Source organism: Cyclopterus lumpus, chromosome 7 (assembly GCF_009769545.1).
Source record: "Cyclopterus lumpus isolate fCycLum1 chromosome 7, fCycLum1.pri, whole genome shotgun sequence".
Taxonomy (NCBI): domain Eukaryota; kingdom Metazoa; phylum Chordata; class Actinopteri; order Perciformes; family Cyclopteridae; genus Cyclopterus; species Cyclopterus lumpus.
In genome coordinates, this window is record NC_046972.1 from 7,810,377 (window position 1) to 7,824,453 (window position 14,077).

A 14,077-nucleotide genomic window follows, 5' to 3' on the forward strand; every position below is an offset into this window, starting at 1 on the left:
GTTACACAAGTCAACATTCTTCTGCACCAAGATAAATCCCTGTGTATTCATCAAACTTGACAAATCCAGTTGTTGCGACCTTGAGTGTGTTTTCACGCCACGGATCTCCTGTTATTCTTCAGATTTGGAACCATCCAGACGTGCTGTACGAGACATTACAGAAGGAAAACCTGGCCAGTGACCAGGACTTGGACCTTGATGACATCACTTCCACAGGTCTCACCCGATGTCCAACCGCACCCAATCAGAAGTCCAAGCCCCTTCAGAACCCCAACCCCGTTGGTGGACTAAGTCTGAACCAGCTGCAGGAGAAAGCAAATCAGGTCATCACTTACGAATGGGTACGTTGAAACACTGGAATGCAAAACAACATTTGAAACAACATAAAGCTGCATTCTTTACGAACATCAATGCCTTCCACTCAAATCTCAGTTTGGTTGTAAGCGTAACATTTTGTTCCCCCTTATTGAGACGCTGCTGTCGGTTCAGTGCTGCCACCCACAGTATAAAGGAGAGAAATACGAATAGAATCATGAACTATCCATTAATCCACAAAGATCCAATAAAGATGGACTCACCAACATACATCCCAGTACATAATTTCTACATCATTTAGGAAGCATGGGGCCATGATTCTGTTCTGAAGCATCACTTTATCAAAATGCCACACAATATGTTGTATTGAATAGTGTGAAGTTGAGCATTAGAGTTCACAGCGTTGATTGTTACCCTTCTTAAGGTTTGCAAACCTCCCCTTCTTGTGTCGGTCTTAGTTGCTTAAATAAGGCCCGATCTATGAATATGAAGGTGGTGTTGTGTAATAGTACATTCTAATGGCCCCTCTCTTCACATGGCCAGGCGAGGGACATCCTGTATGACTACAAGCCCGGCATCCTGGAGCACTCAGCAAAAATGGTGCTGCTGTTCCATCTTATAGAGGAGAGCGTCAGGAAGGGAGACAAAATCCTCGTCTTCAGGTATCGGATCAGACAACAGAGTGCTCTTGTTACTTTCCCACATATGTGATATAATAATCAAAAGCTAATAATAGCTCAACAAATTTGGAAATGGGAAGCGGCTCTCACCTCAAACCTTTCCTTTTCTCAGCTATTATTTTTCTGATTTGGTTCAATTCTATTTTGCATTACATTTACATTACTGATCCTCTCTTGTATGAAGTCCAATCACCAATGTTGCCCTTTTGTCTGCCTCCTGCAGTCAGAGTCTGTCAACACTCACATTAATTGAGGATTTTCTGGCCAAGAGACCAGTGCCTCCATCGCCCAACACGTCCAGCAGGGACATACCCAACCAGAACTGGGTCCGCAACCTCAACTACTACAGTAAGTGTTTAAAAAATCATATTGTAAAGATATTGTTCATGGTTCAGTAATATCCAAATCTCAAAACCTGCTACAAGGGCCACGTGACGAGTGGACTTGGAATAGGAGAAGACAGGCTGCAGGGATGTTTTAAAGGTGCTCTAACTATTCTGTGAGTTTACCAGTAATGTTTTCTGTCCACAGTGCTTAAATATTGGTACATACAATGAGTGCTGCCATCTGCTGGCGCATCCTGAAAACAGCCAGACGTTGGTTTCTGGTTCTGCACGAGCATAGAAAGGAATTCACAGCTTCTGTAGAGTTTGTTTGTGTTTTTCAGAGATATTTAAAGACTGAGCTGTATCCACAATGTCTCTTTGTCAGCCAATTAACAGTGAATTGAGTTTAACTACGTCATAGTTCTCTTCATGTGGAACTTGTGTCCTCTGCGCACATTTGTTGTCTTATTATACCTATAGATTAAGAAGGAGGAGAATCAAAGCCAGTTAGTCAGGACTGTTCTGACTCTCTATTGGTTGTGTGATGTCTTGTAGGACTGGATGGAAGCACAACGGCCTCAGAGAGAGAGAGGCTTATAAACCAGTTCAACGCTCCGTCCAACACCTCAGCGTGGGTTTTCCTGCTGTCAACTAGGTAAAACACACAATACCATTCATATTGATGGATGATAATGGATGTGACTTGTCAGGGCGTAACCCGACTTCTGACCTCAGGGCTGGTTGTCTGGGCGTCAACCTGATCGGGGCGAACCGCGTGGTGGTGTTTGACGCCTCCTGGAACCCGTGCCATGACGCGCAGGCCGTGTGCCGCATCTACCGCTACGGTCAGAGGAAGCCGTGTCATATCTACCGGCTGGTGTGCGACTTCACGCTGGAGAAGAAGATCTACGACCGCCAGATCTCTAAACAGGGCATGTCAGGTGATTCGGAAAATGGGTTGATGAGTTTATGTTTGAATTCCCCTTTTGGGAAAGAATTGAACTGATGTGCCGGTGCTTTTCGTTCCCTGTTGTTCATACCAAAGAGAGATTGGTAGAGTGGGCCAATGTTGGGTGACAAATACAAGCGTTTTTTTATTATTCATTTCAGTCATCCCTTAACATAAAAAAAAAAATGACATCTTAAATACGGTAATGCACAATAAGCTGAATCCATAAAAATTCAGACATGAATATACAACTACTATGTACAATACTATGTACTATGTATTGTCTTTTCTCTCATGAATATACCGTATAGTGAACATCCCCGCCTTCAGCTGACATTGCTGTCAACCATCGTTCAGTAATCACTGAAATCCCACACCAGGCCATTCTGTGTGAGCACCAAGCAGACAGTAACCCCGCCCCCAAACAAAATAATCAGCTTTGTCTGACAGAGTAAACGGTCTCAAGTGTTTGCTGCAAGCCTTGACTGGCTAGACAGACACGGTGAGGCCGCTTATGCTTCGGAGATGCAGGAAATCAGCCTTATTAGCCGAGTTTTTGACGTCAATCGTTTATTTTCTTCCCTACTTAACGTCCTGTTCCTCTCTCTTTCTTTGTCTTCCTCTCTCCCTCCCTCCATACCCTCCATAAGACCGGGTGGTGGATGACCTGAACCCTGTGCTGTCCTTCACCCGGAGGGAAGTGGAGTCTCTTCTCCACTTCGTGGAGGAGGAGCCGGACCCCTCCCAGGTTCAGCTGCAGCCCCACGACAGCATGGAGGGCGTCCTGCAGAAGGCTGTGCACCTCTATCCTCACCAGATTACTAAGGTAGATGGAACAGAGGAGACGCATGCCTCATACCGTCTGTTGAAAGTAGGACATGTGTGGGTTGCCCTGCCTACAATTATTGCATTATTCATTGTTTCGAACAGGTGTCATTTTTAAGTGACCTGTACAAGATGATTGACAGTCCTATACCAAATGTCTTTTTAATTATCCATCTAAACTTATTTGAACTCCGCCAATAGCTCATGAGGTTCTGCAGAATGAGAGGCGCTGAGTCGTCTCATAATTAAATCTGCTAAATTTTCAGTGAACTCTCAATGCAAAAACTCGAGCTCACAAGATTTTTAGGCTTCCCTTGTTAACATATGAATCTCTCATTTGGCACCTTCATGTGAAAGGAGATTCTTGAATCTGATTTTTGTATTCTCCCTTGCAGCAACCGTTCCCCCACGAGTCCCTGCTGATAGACCGCAGGGAGCTGAAGCTGACCAAAGCGGAGAAAAAGGCAGCGAAGAAAAGTTACGAAGAGGAGAAGAGGGCATCTGTGCCATACACTCGCCCTTCCTACGCTCACTACTACCCTGCCAGTGACCAGAGCCTCACTAACATCCCTGCCTTCAGTCAGAGAAACTGGTTAGTGACTCACAGCTGCAACAAAAAACACAAACACAAGTCGTGAACTAAGAAAAAAACTCTGTACTCAGGCGTCCACCTCCTCGTTCTGAAGAGAAGCCAGTCGCCAGCGTGCGGCCAGTCCAGTCAACTCCGGTTCCCGTGATGCCCCGCCAGGCGTCTGCAGGCTCTGCTCCAAGCGACGACTCGTCAGAATCCAGCATCGGAGGCTTTCCCATCAACTGCCTGCAGAAAGCCGGGGTGTTTGTACAAAGGATCGTCACCACTACTGGTAGGCCATCCGCACATGTACCGGGATTTTATTTTACTTGTTGAATTCATCTACTCGTCATGATGTTAGCTAAGGAATACTCCATGCGTCTATTGTGGTGGAAGATTTCTATGTTTGATCAGGAGGAGAGTTGTGGTTCAAATATTCAATTGCAACAAACAGAGTCTTCGAAGGAATCAAAGTTGTCTTTCCGTTTATTCAAGCTTGCAAGCTGTGGAAAGGGTTCAACAGCCACGTATCTCAGTGAGCTGCCGAAATCTCTTTATTCATACATTGTATTACATCGTGATTTATACAAGCACATGCACCCCCCTCCAGGGCCCACTATGACGACAAACGAAGAAACAGTGTGAATGTCTTGGATAAGAATTCAGAAGAACAAAGAACAGAGTGTATTGGTTTCGATAAGGCATATGGCCATCTGTCCTCCTCCCCATCCTCCCTGTTGCTCTGCCCTTGAACCAGTCCACAAAATAACACATATTTTTAGCATCACACTATCGACTCTTAGTAAATGTGCCTTTGGTCCCTCTCAGACATCGTGATTCCAGGCACCAACAGCTCAACAGATGTGCAGGCCAGGATCACTGCTGGAGAGAGCATCCACATCATCAGGGGCACCAAAGGTACAATAACTCTTAACGATACTCATTTGCAAAAAAGTGGCTTGTTGGCCACTATAATCAATTAATATATTTGCTTGTTCCAACTTTTCTTACGTGATACTTTAGGATTTGTTGTTCAGACAAAACAACGAATCAATGAATGGAGAAAACTTTCTGCATAATAATAATGAAAATAATCTTCAGTTGTACCTATATGGAATCACAATGCTGAAACAGCATCTTCTCTGAGAGCCGTTTAAGCTTCATTTGATGAAGTGGGTCAGGGTGAACGTTCACAGTGTTATGATCATTTTTCTCACATTTTGCCTGTTTTAGGGACTTACATCCGGTCGTCAGATGGTCGAATCTTTGCCATCAGAGCAGCTAATAAGGCCAAGACTGCAGAGGAGAGCACTGCAGCGCCACCCAGAGGTAGGACTGACTTTTTGTGAGACAAGCAGAGGCGCAAGATGAGGCACAAAACATAGTTGACATTATGATATTATTTAAGCCAACCCAGCCCATTTAAAGGGTGTAATGCTTTTATTAATAATAATATCTCCCCCCTGGTTTCTTCTTCTCAGACTCTCAGGCCCTACCAGAGGAAGCGTCAACCAATGGCAGCAGTGGTTGCCTGTCACCTGACAGGAAGCAGCAGCCACGCCCTCTTTCCCCTGACAGCCCGGAGATCATCAGCGAGTTGCAGCACTACACAGGTGTTACAGGGGCCGGCTCCGCCTTAGGCTCCGGAGCTCCACCAGAGAGGGCAGCAGAGAGCACCATGAACAGCCTGGCTCAGACCAACGGCAGTAATGGGAGCAGTTTTGCTCTTGGAAATCTGAGCCACAATGTTCCCTCTGTGACTAATGAGATCCAGCCCTCTGTAGCCCAAGACCTGAGAACAGGCTCCAAGCGCAAAGCCCCCACCCTGTCCCCGGATGAGCGGCCCAATAAGCAGCCCCCTGCAGGCAAACACTCCTCAGCCCCTCTGGCGACACAAGGCTTCCCCTTCTCTGGGGGCTATGGCCTCCCTCCTCTGGGTCTCAACCCTGGCATGCTGGGCGGTTCATTGGGGCACCCGCTCTTCATGGGGGCAGGCTCGCCTTACTTCCAGCCCCCCCACACTCAGCTGAGGGACCCCAGTTACATGTACCCAGATCTGTTCGGCTTTGGCGGAGCCAGCACTGTCCCCACCTCCTCTTCCTCCGCCTGCTCCACGACAACCACTGCGGCTACGGTCTCCTCTTCCTCATCATCTTCTGCCAGTTCAGTCCCAGGAGCCCTGCCACCGTTCATGCTGAGCCCCAGCATGGTGGGCATGGCCGGGATGCTCCTGCCAGGCTTCCCTCTCTCTTACAGTCAGTCTCTGGCCAGCCTGTACACAGGGTCGATGCTCCCCGGTGGGCTGCCGGGTCCAGCCGCCACCCCTGGGCCAGCTGGAGCCAGCTTCCTCTCCCAGTACCCTCCCACTGCTGCTTCCAGTTCCTCCTCATCGTCTCCTTCCTCCTTCTCCCCTTCAGCACGGTCTGAGGGCCACCGGGGCCCGGTGCCGATGAATGGCAGGAATGGCAGCAGCGCCAGCAGCTCGGACGATGACAATGATGTAATTGAGGTGAGGGGACAGTGACGGACCGATGATGCGGTTGTTGGCGCAAGCTTGATTCAATTTAAAAATCATCAAAGTGGCATGACATCCTGTTGGCCGGGAGGCCATGAGGGAAATGGACAAGAAATGAAAGACAATTGTTACTGCTGAAGAGTTTCCTCTGGTCGCCTCTACTGCCTTTGGAGCAACAGTCCCAGTGGGGATGAAGACAGACTGGACACAAAGCGACAAATCTTAATGCTGGATTTTAGAAGATGAAACCTGGGGAGGAAAAAAAGCTCCAGAGGGAAGAAGAAAATAAAAATCTGAAGATTTTGGGGTTCCAAGTTACTGTCCAAAACTGCCATTGAAATACTAATCACTGGGCTTAGAACGGCTGAGTTTGGGCCTGCAGCGACCACAAATGGCCACTAGTTGTAGTGTTGACGTTAGAGACTCTAGTTTTGCAGCTTTGCTAAATGTGGACTTGTTGCTTTTTTTCAGCTCATTAAAAAGATGATGTAGGATGGAGTTGCTTATAAAAAAAGGGGAGGGAAGGGTGATAATTTAGTTAGCTGGTAGTAACATTATTTAAATATCAGTAACTGTCAGTTGTCGAATATTGCTACTGAATATTTCTTCAAATGGTAAAAAGAAAAAGGTAAAAAGATCAAACGGATCAAACTTTTAAAAAACATTGTGATTGAACTGAATAATTCACTGCCAGGACAGGGGTATTGTACGTTTTTGTTCTTCAAGAAAAGAGAGAAAAAAGAAGCATCATCTTCGATTATAGACGAGGCGGTTGAGGATGAAGTTAAAGACAATTACTGAAACCTTAAATTTCTGATGAAAGAATGTATGCTTCATCAAATGCCTTTAAACCCGGCCTTTATTTCAGAAGACTCCTATCTAGGCATCAGACATGGGAAGAACTGGTTCTTCTTTTTCTTTTCTTCTTTGCGTTTTTATATTTACTTTTCAAAGAAAAAACCATTGCCTAAAAACAGCCAGGTGAAAATGAGAAGAACAAAACAAACAAACTGTGTTCTTGTGAGGTGTCCTCCTCGTAGCGGAGAACCAACCAACAGAAAATGCCTTTTTGCCTCCATCTTTTTGAATGTTAACTGTGAGAGAGAGACAGGCGCTCACTGCGGCTCTCTGAATCTCACCCACAGTCTTACTGTAGCCTACAAGCGATGCAAAACACTCACTGAAGCCTATATACCGTTTGTGTTCGTACGAGCCCGGAGGAACCAATCTTCCAAACCCCAGTTTTAGTTCCGCTTTTGTTGTTGCTGTGTCCGTGAGTCGTGTTCTAAAGGGTTACAAAAGGAATCATTTCAAAATCTCTCTCTATATATATATATATATACCTATATTTAAACTCCCGTTGCTCGGTTTGGTGACAGATTCCACCGCTGGTCTGCCGTTTGTGTTTCCCTCTCTGTCTCATCTCATTTTGGGAACAGAGGTCATTGCGAAAGCAAAACGTCTTTTGGAGAGAGACGGTGAAGCTTTTTGGTCAAGCACATCGGAGACCTACATGGAAGAGGGCCGCAGCAGCATGCTCCTCTACAGCGTCCTCGAGAAGTACATATCCGTCTCTCCGTGTACGCTGCTCGGCACTGTGAGCGGGGAAAGCTTCACGTGACCAAGTCCCCTTTTGATTAACCATAAACCAGCGCACTGCTGATTCAATTGACCCCCTCTGATCACGTGGACCGGTCCACTCTGGTCTGGGCTGTTCTCCAGAATGGTGAGGAAGGAGGTCTTTGGTTGATAAAGACATTCTTAACACAGTTAAGAATAAAACCTGATCATTTCCTGCTCTTTATCTTCCATGTTTTAGTTAACTTATGTCAAATATTGTGTTCTCTTGTTTTTACAATGTTTGAATTTACCAAATGTATTTATTTATGTCTGTGCATATTTATTCATCAAATTTTTGTACATTGTTTTTTTTTGCCTTTTTTTGTTGCTTTTCTTTATCTTGTTTGTAATAGTTGTATTGTTACGACAGATGGAAATGACTTTCTCTGTTTCTTGTGATTTTCTTTTTTAATTCTTTTTTCTATGAGTATGACCCAGCACGTTGACCAACCAATAAGTGCGTTACTGTGCACATTAAAAGCCAGAGTAGCATCTGTGAGAAGGGTGGATTCATTATTGTCATATCCCATTTGTGATAAGTCTGATCAGCTCTTGATTAGGAGAAACCAGAAAAGGACATCAGGGATACATTGATAGTAATGCAACACTGAGCTGTGAGCTTAAAACCCTTTTTCATCCTGAGCTCAGATTCCTCCGTTGGAATATCACAAGTTTGTTCACAATTGGGATGCAAACCTTAAGTATGTAAAGACATGAGACTTTCGTGTGCATGTAAACGAAGCTCATTCACAAGTAAAGGGTCAGAACCTGAAGCAGTCCAACCGCTCATCGTCTGAAGAGAAAGAAAGTAATGATATCAAGTGTTCTTCTGTCTTTATTTTCCATGGTTTGTTACCGTATCGTCAGAGAAAGTCCATGCCCGTCCCGTCGATGGCAAAGTGAGCCAGTTTCCTCAGTTTAATTGTCTGGCTGTTTGACGCGCTGACCGACTGCTCTTTTATTTTACAGCTTTCTACTTGAATTTACATATTTATTTATACAAATCGGTTCGGTCGGACGAGCCAAGCCAACTGTCTGAATTCCATTTTAGCCGAGGAGTAGATTAAAGCTGCTGTCGTTGAGGATCGGCTCTTGTTGAAGCCTGTTGTGGATCATTTGTGACCTTGGATTACTTTTAGATCCTTTTTTTTTTGCTTTTTGAAGTTTGTAAATAAATAAAAAGAAACATGTTCTAAATAATACGTTTCCCAATTTCTGACACAACTTCATGAGGAATATCAACATGCGCTGTCTCCTGTCATGTCTGAGAGATGTGTGACCAGCACGGGGCGTTTCTAGGATTCAAAGAAAGGGGGTGGGGCTTGGCCCCAAGGGGAGTGCCACGTTTGAGCTCGTAGGCACATTTTGGGGATATCTATTGTTTCAATGATTGGTTCAATCAGAAAGAGTGTGATTTTGCGCTGTAGTTTTGCTTGCATAACACAAGGGACAGAATTTCAGGGTCATAGTGATTATTTTATGGTCATTTGGACACTCACTGAGATAAAGATGAACTAGTTCAGTGTCAAATATACCATTCAACGAAAAATAAAAAAGTATATATTCAAGTATATCTTAATTATCGAACGACAAATATTGTATTATGGGCTGAAATGGAAGGCACCCAATGCATTCACAATAATCAAGTCAAACTAGGATTGCAATATACAGAGAAAAACACTATAGGACTAGTTCCAGGATAGCATTAGAGGCAGATAAAACAAATACACAAAAATAGATTCAAATTATTTCAAAAATAGAATCCAATTCACAGGTGATTTACAACAATTTAAAGTACCAATGATCAACCATGTACCTTAACGTGCAATACTCTCAGCCTCATCTTGGGGTGGACATCCAGCCTCTGTTTTGCGGGCAAGGAAGTTTCTGGCCACCAGAACCGCCTCTGTTTTCAAATCAATGCCATAGTGCTTGGCAAGCTCATCCAAGTGTGATTCACTTATGAGGTTCTCAGATTTAGGGCTGGATGCCTTTTAGTAGGCCTGCATCTACACTAGAAAATCGTAGTTCAAGCTCACTAACCATCCTGTGCACACGGGGGAAAAGCAACTCTGTTTTCAAGGTTTGTGAGCTGATCTACTCTGTGCCTGACTCCAAGGTTGTCTCCAACACAAGATCCTCCATTTTCCTCTGTGTATGCCTTTTCTTAGCATCTGGTTCTGGGATGCTGTTGGTGTGGCACAGGGCCTTGGTTACTCATACAGCTCTGTGGCAAATACATCTGTGCATTTACCCCTCAGTGACACAGTCACATACAGCTTGCTTGCTGATAGAAGCTTCTGCCAGGTCTAAAGTCTCTTTCTGAAGGAACTTGTGGAGTCCTTCAGTTTCAGACAGAAGTGTCTGGAACATCAGTAGTGAATAGACTGCTGAGAACTTTTAGAGCTTCGCTCTGAGACCAACATCTATGGGGGATCCGATGGCAGAGAGACACTCAGAAATGGCAGGTAATGTCTCAAGAATTGTATTGATTGATCACAGATGGCATGCCCAGTGAGTGTTTGAAAGTTGTGTCTGCAAGTATAATAATAATAATAATAATAATAATAATAATAATGCATTGAATTTATATAGCGCTTTTCATGATTTTTCCCAGCTATTTTCAACCTGTCCTTAAACACGGCTGAAATACCTGTTGCCTGGAAATCAGCTGTAGTGCGTCCTCTTTTTAAGGGGGGAGATCAGGCTGATCCAAATTGCTATAGGCCCATTTCTATTCTGCCATGTCTGTCTAAGGTGTTGGAAAGGCTTGTGGGTAGTCAGTTAACCAACTACCTGGAAGCCCACAATATTCTGTCTAGTGCTCAATCAGGCTTCAGAACTGGCTATGGGTGTGTAACAGCAACCCTTAAGGTCCTTAATGACATCATTTCTGCCTTGGACTCAAAGATGTTTTGTGCTGCAATTTTTATAGATCTAGCCAAAGCCTTTGACTCAGTACATCACTCTGTTCTCATTGACAGGCTTATTCGTATTGGAGTCACGGGGACCTCCTTGTCTTGGTTCTCTAACTACCTTGCAGACAGTGCAATGTGTGAGAGCAGAGCAACTTCTCTCGCAGCCTCTCCCGGTCACCAAAGGTGTCCCTCAGGGATCAATTCTTGGCCCTACTCTTTTCTCCATCTATAGCAATAATACAGCAACTTCTGTAGTGGATTCATCCATCCATCTGTACGCAGATGACACAATCCTCTACTCTATTGGCCGCTCTCCAGACGTAGTCCGTCAAAAGCTTCAGCACAGTTTTAATAAAATCCAACAGGCTTTCTCTAGTCTGCATCTACAATTAAATGCCTCTAAGACCAAAGTAATGTGGTTTGGTAAGAAGGGACGTGCACCCTTAATTACCCCTAGCATTTCTACCCTTGATGGGGCTCCTCTAGACCAGGTTACTGAATATAAATATTTAGGAATCTGGCTAGACAATACTCTCTCCTTCTCCATCCACATTGATAAACTGCTGTCCAAAATCAAATCAAAAATTGGGTTCCTCTACAGAATGTGCTCTGCTTTCACCGCCTCTGCTAAAAAACACTCGTACAAATGACCATCCTTCCCATGTTTGATTATGGGGATGTCGTCTACAGATCAGCATGCAAGGGTTCGCTACAAAAGCTCGATGTTCTATACAATTCTGCAATCCGGTTTGTAACAAATGCTCCCTTCAGAACACACCACTGTACTCTATATTCATCACTAAACTGGCCATCTTTGTGTACATGTCGAAAGATTCACTGGTTCTTGTTAATCTATAAAACTCTCCTTGGTTTATCTCCGCCCTACCTATGTCAGCTGCTGCACATCTCATCCCCTGCTTACAACACTCGCTCTGCTAACCGTATTTTGTTGGATGTCCCTAAGAGTTTCTCTGCACTTGGTTTGTCTTCGTTTAATGTTGCCGCAGCTACGACCTGGAATGAACTACAAAAATACTTGCAACTTCACTCCTACGTCTTCAAGTCGGCCTTTAAAGCCAAGATCACGGACTTGCTGAAAGAAGAATGTAGCTGTTTCTCAGGCTGTTAGCATGTTGCTTTCTCCACTCCTTGGCACTTTTTAAAACTTTGATTTATTTATTTTCCTCTCCTTTCCCTCAAGAGGTTTTCGCCTCTTGTCAGGCCACAGTTGGAAATAAGAATTTGTTCTTAATCTGTTTCGCCTGGCTAAATAAAAAAATAAAATAATACTCAAAGACACTTGTATGGCACAAGACTAAATTTAGTCCATGAGCATAACAATGCACATATATAGCCTCCGGATGGAGCCTTCTAAAATGTACTTGCACACCTCCAGTGGACCCAATCATATGTCTGTGCTATACACACTTAAGCTCTGCAAGACCATTGTTCTGGATCTGCTGCTGCAGCTCGTTTGCAATGGACTGGGCATCGAATGACATTATCTCTGTGAGTGCTAGAAAAGGTTCCTTCACTGCCCCCTCTGACACGTACCTAACACAAACAGCCAGCTGCATCCCTTGCCTCATCTGCCATAATGCCATACATTTTGGACTTTGTCATCTCAGATACAATGACACTGGTAACTTCTTGAGCAAAACACTCAATCATCTCATTCTGAGATGTTGGCGAGATATAGGTAGCATTTGAGGGAGGGTTATATTTTTGAAGGAAAGGAATGTTCAATAGGTTAAATAAGGCCATAAATAAGTCAAGTACTTATATAACCTGTCTGCCACTACAATATAGTTAAAATCAGTAAACAGCAAAGTGGGATACACTTTTCTTGATTCATAAATAGCTCTCAATCATTGATGTGTGACTTTGCACTAACTGAGACTCAAACCTGTGTTCAGGAGGACATTTGAGGGCCAAGGTGCTCAAAATAGTGGCTTTTCAGCACCTTGGACAGTGTTAATGATGCTGCAATTTCATTGGCTGTCAGTGAGTTCCAGCTATACACGACCGGCCTCCGCATGTGGAGGACGGGTATCGAACGTGCTACCTTGTGGTTACAGGACGACCACTCACCCCATGAGCCACAAATATGGGGAGGGTTCAGGACCTGCATAGTTGTCTGATTAATTGACCTCAATGTGACACATGACTCCTCTCCATACGAGTTTGATTTAGTTAGAACGGGTAAAATAGCAATACAATGTCAAGAATTGTCTTTATTCTGGTTCTATAATGTCATAAAGGCAACAAACTATAGTTTTTGTATATATAATATGACTATATATATTCTGATGTATAATTTCAAAATGAGAGCCCTTCAAAATCTCCTTCATGAGCTAACTTAAAATCAGTCATGAGACAATTTACCTCTAATTTCAGATTATATTTGAAAGGAAACAGCCCATTGTCACACACTATTATCTTTTCCAGGACATTTAAGTCAGGTTTTTCAACGTGATTCCATATTCAATAACAGATTCATTATTTCCATCTGGCTTCATTCTGTTTGATATATTCTCACACTATTCTGCTGTATTACAATGACATTGTGATGCTTTATTTTAGTGTCGGAAACCTGAAACGTTTTAGTGGTATTTAATTGTTGGGTTGTTTTCTTTAACCCGCATCCGCTTCAAAACATTGGTGCTTGCGTATCGTGCTGCAAACGGATCGGGTCCGGTCTACATCCAGGACATGGTCTAACCGTACACCCCAGTCCGTTCACTCTGCTCGGCATCTACCAATCGACTTGTAGCTCCGTCACTGCGAGCTAAAGACTCAACAAAATCAAGATTGTCTGCTGTCCTGGCTCCTCAATGGTGGAAAATGAACTCCCCATTGACATCAGGACAGCAGACAGTCTCTACATCTTCTGCCGGAAACTAAAAACACATCTTTTCAGACTATACCTTGAATAAAAACAGAATTAGCACTTCAGTGGCCCTTGAATGGCACTTACTTATGGTATTGTTGTAGTTTGGCTTTCTTGAAGAAACGTTACTTTCTTGATTCTTGTTGTTCTGAGTTTGTACTCGTGGTTGAATTCACTTATTGTAAGTCGCTTTGGATAAAATAATCAGCTAAATGACATGTAATGTAATGTAAAAGAACATCTGTTTCTGTAAACTGAGTGACGGTTGCTGTTTAGTTGGTGTCCTTGTCCCATGTTTTCTTGTTACAACATGTGTATGTGATTTGTCTTTTTAGTAAATGTGATTTGAGTTCCAATTGTTCAAATGAATGTGTCTGTGTTGTTTTGTGTCTTTTTACATTACTTTGTTATCAGCGTATAATTTGCTTTTGAACAAAAAAAAAGAAAACCCTTGTTTGGAGATTAAAT

General features: G+C 43.7%; 1 protein-coding gene across 3 annotated transcripts in view; it reads left to right on the forward strand.

Annotated features, from left to right (window-relative positions):
- Nucleotides 1-6,484, forward strand: part of LOC117733243 (helicase ARIP4-like) — a 49,345-nt gene extending 42,861 nt beyond the window's left edge. For all 3 annotated transcript variants that reach the window (XM_034536726.1, XM_034536729.1, XM_034536728.1), the window contains 11 exons: nt 123-341; nt 859-977; nt 1,219-1,343; nt 1,877-1,976; nt 2,057-2,262; nt 2,921-3,096; nt 3,491-3,687; nt 3,759-3,958; nt 4,495-4,584; nt 4,900-4,995; nt 5,148-6,484. In XM_034536726.1, coding sequence (XP_034392617.1) covers nt 123-341; nt 859-977; nt 1,219-1,343; nt 1,877-1,976; nt 2,057-2,262; nt 2,921-3,096; nt 3,491-3,687; nt 3,759-3,958; nt 4,495-4,584; nt 4,900-4,995; nt 5,148-6,190 — 2,571 coding nt within the window. In that variant the 3' untranslated portion in view covers nt 6,191-6,484. The remainder of the gene's footprint in view (nt 1-122; nt 342-858; nt 978-1,218; nt 1,344-1,876; nt 1,977-2,056; nt 2,263-2,920; nt 3,097-3,490; nt 3,688-3,758; nt 3,959-4,494; nt 4,585-4,899; nt 4,996-5,147) is intronic.
- The last annotated feature ends 7,593 nt before the right edge of the window (nt 6,485-14,077 follow it).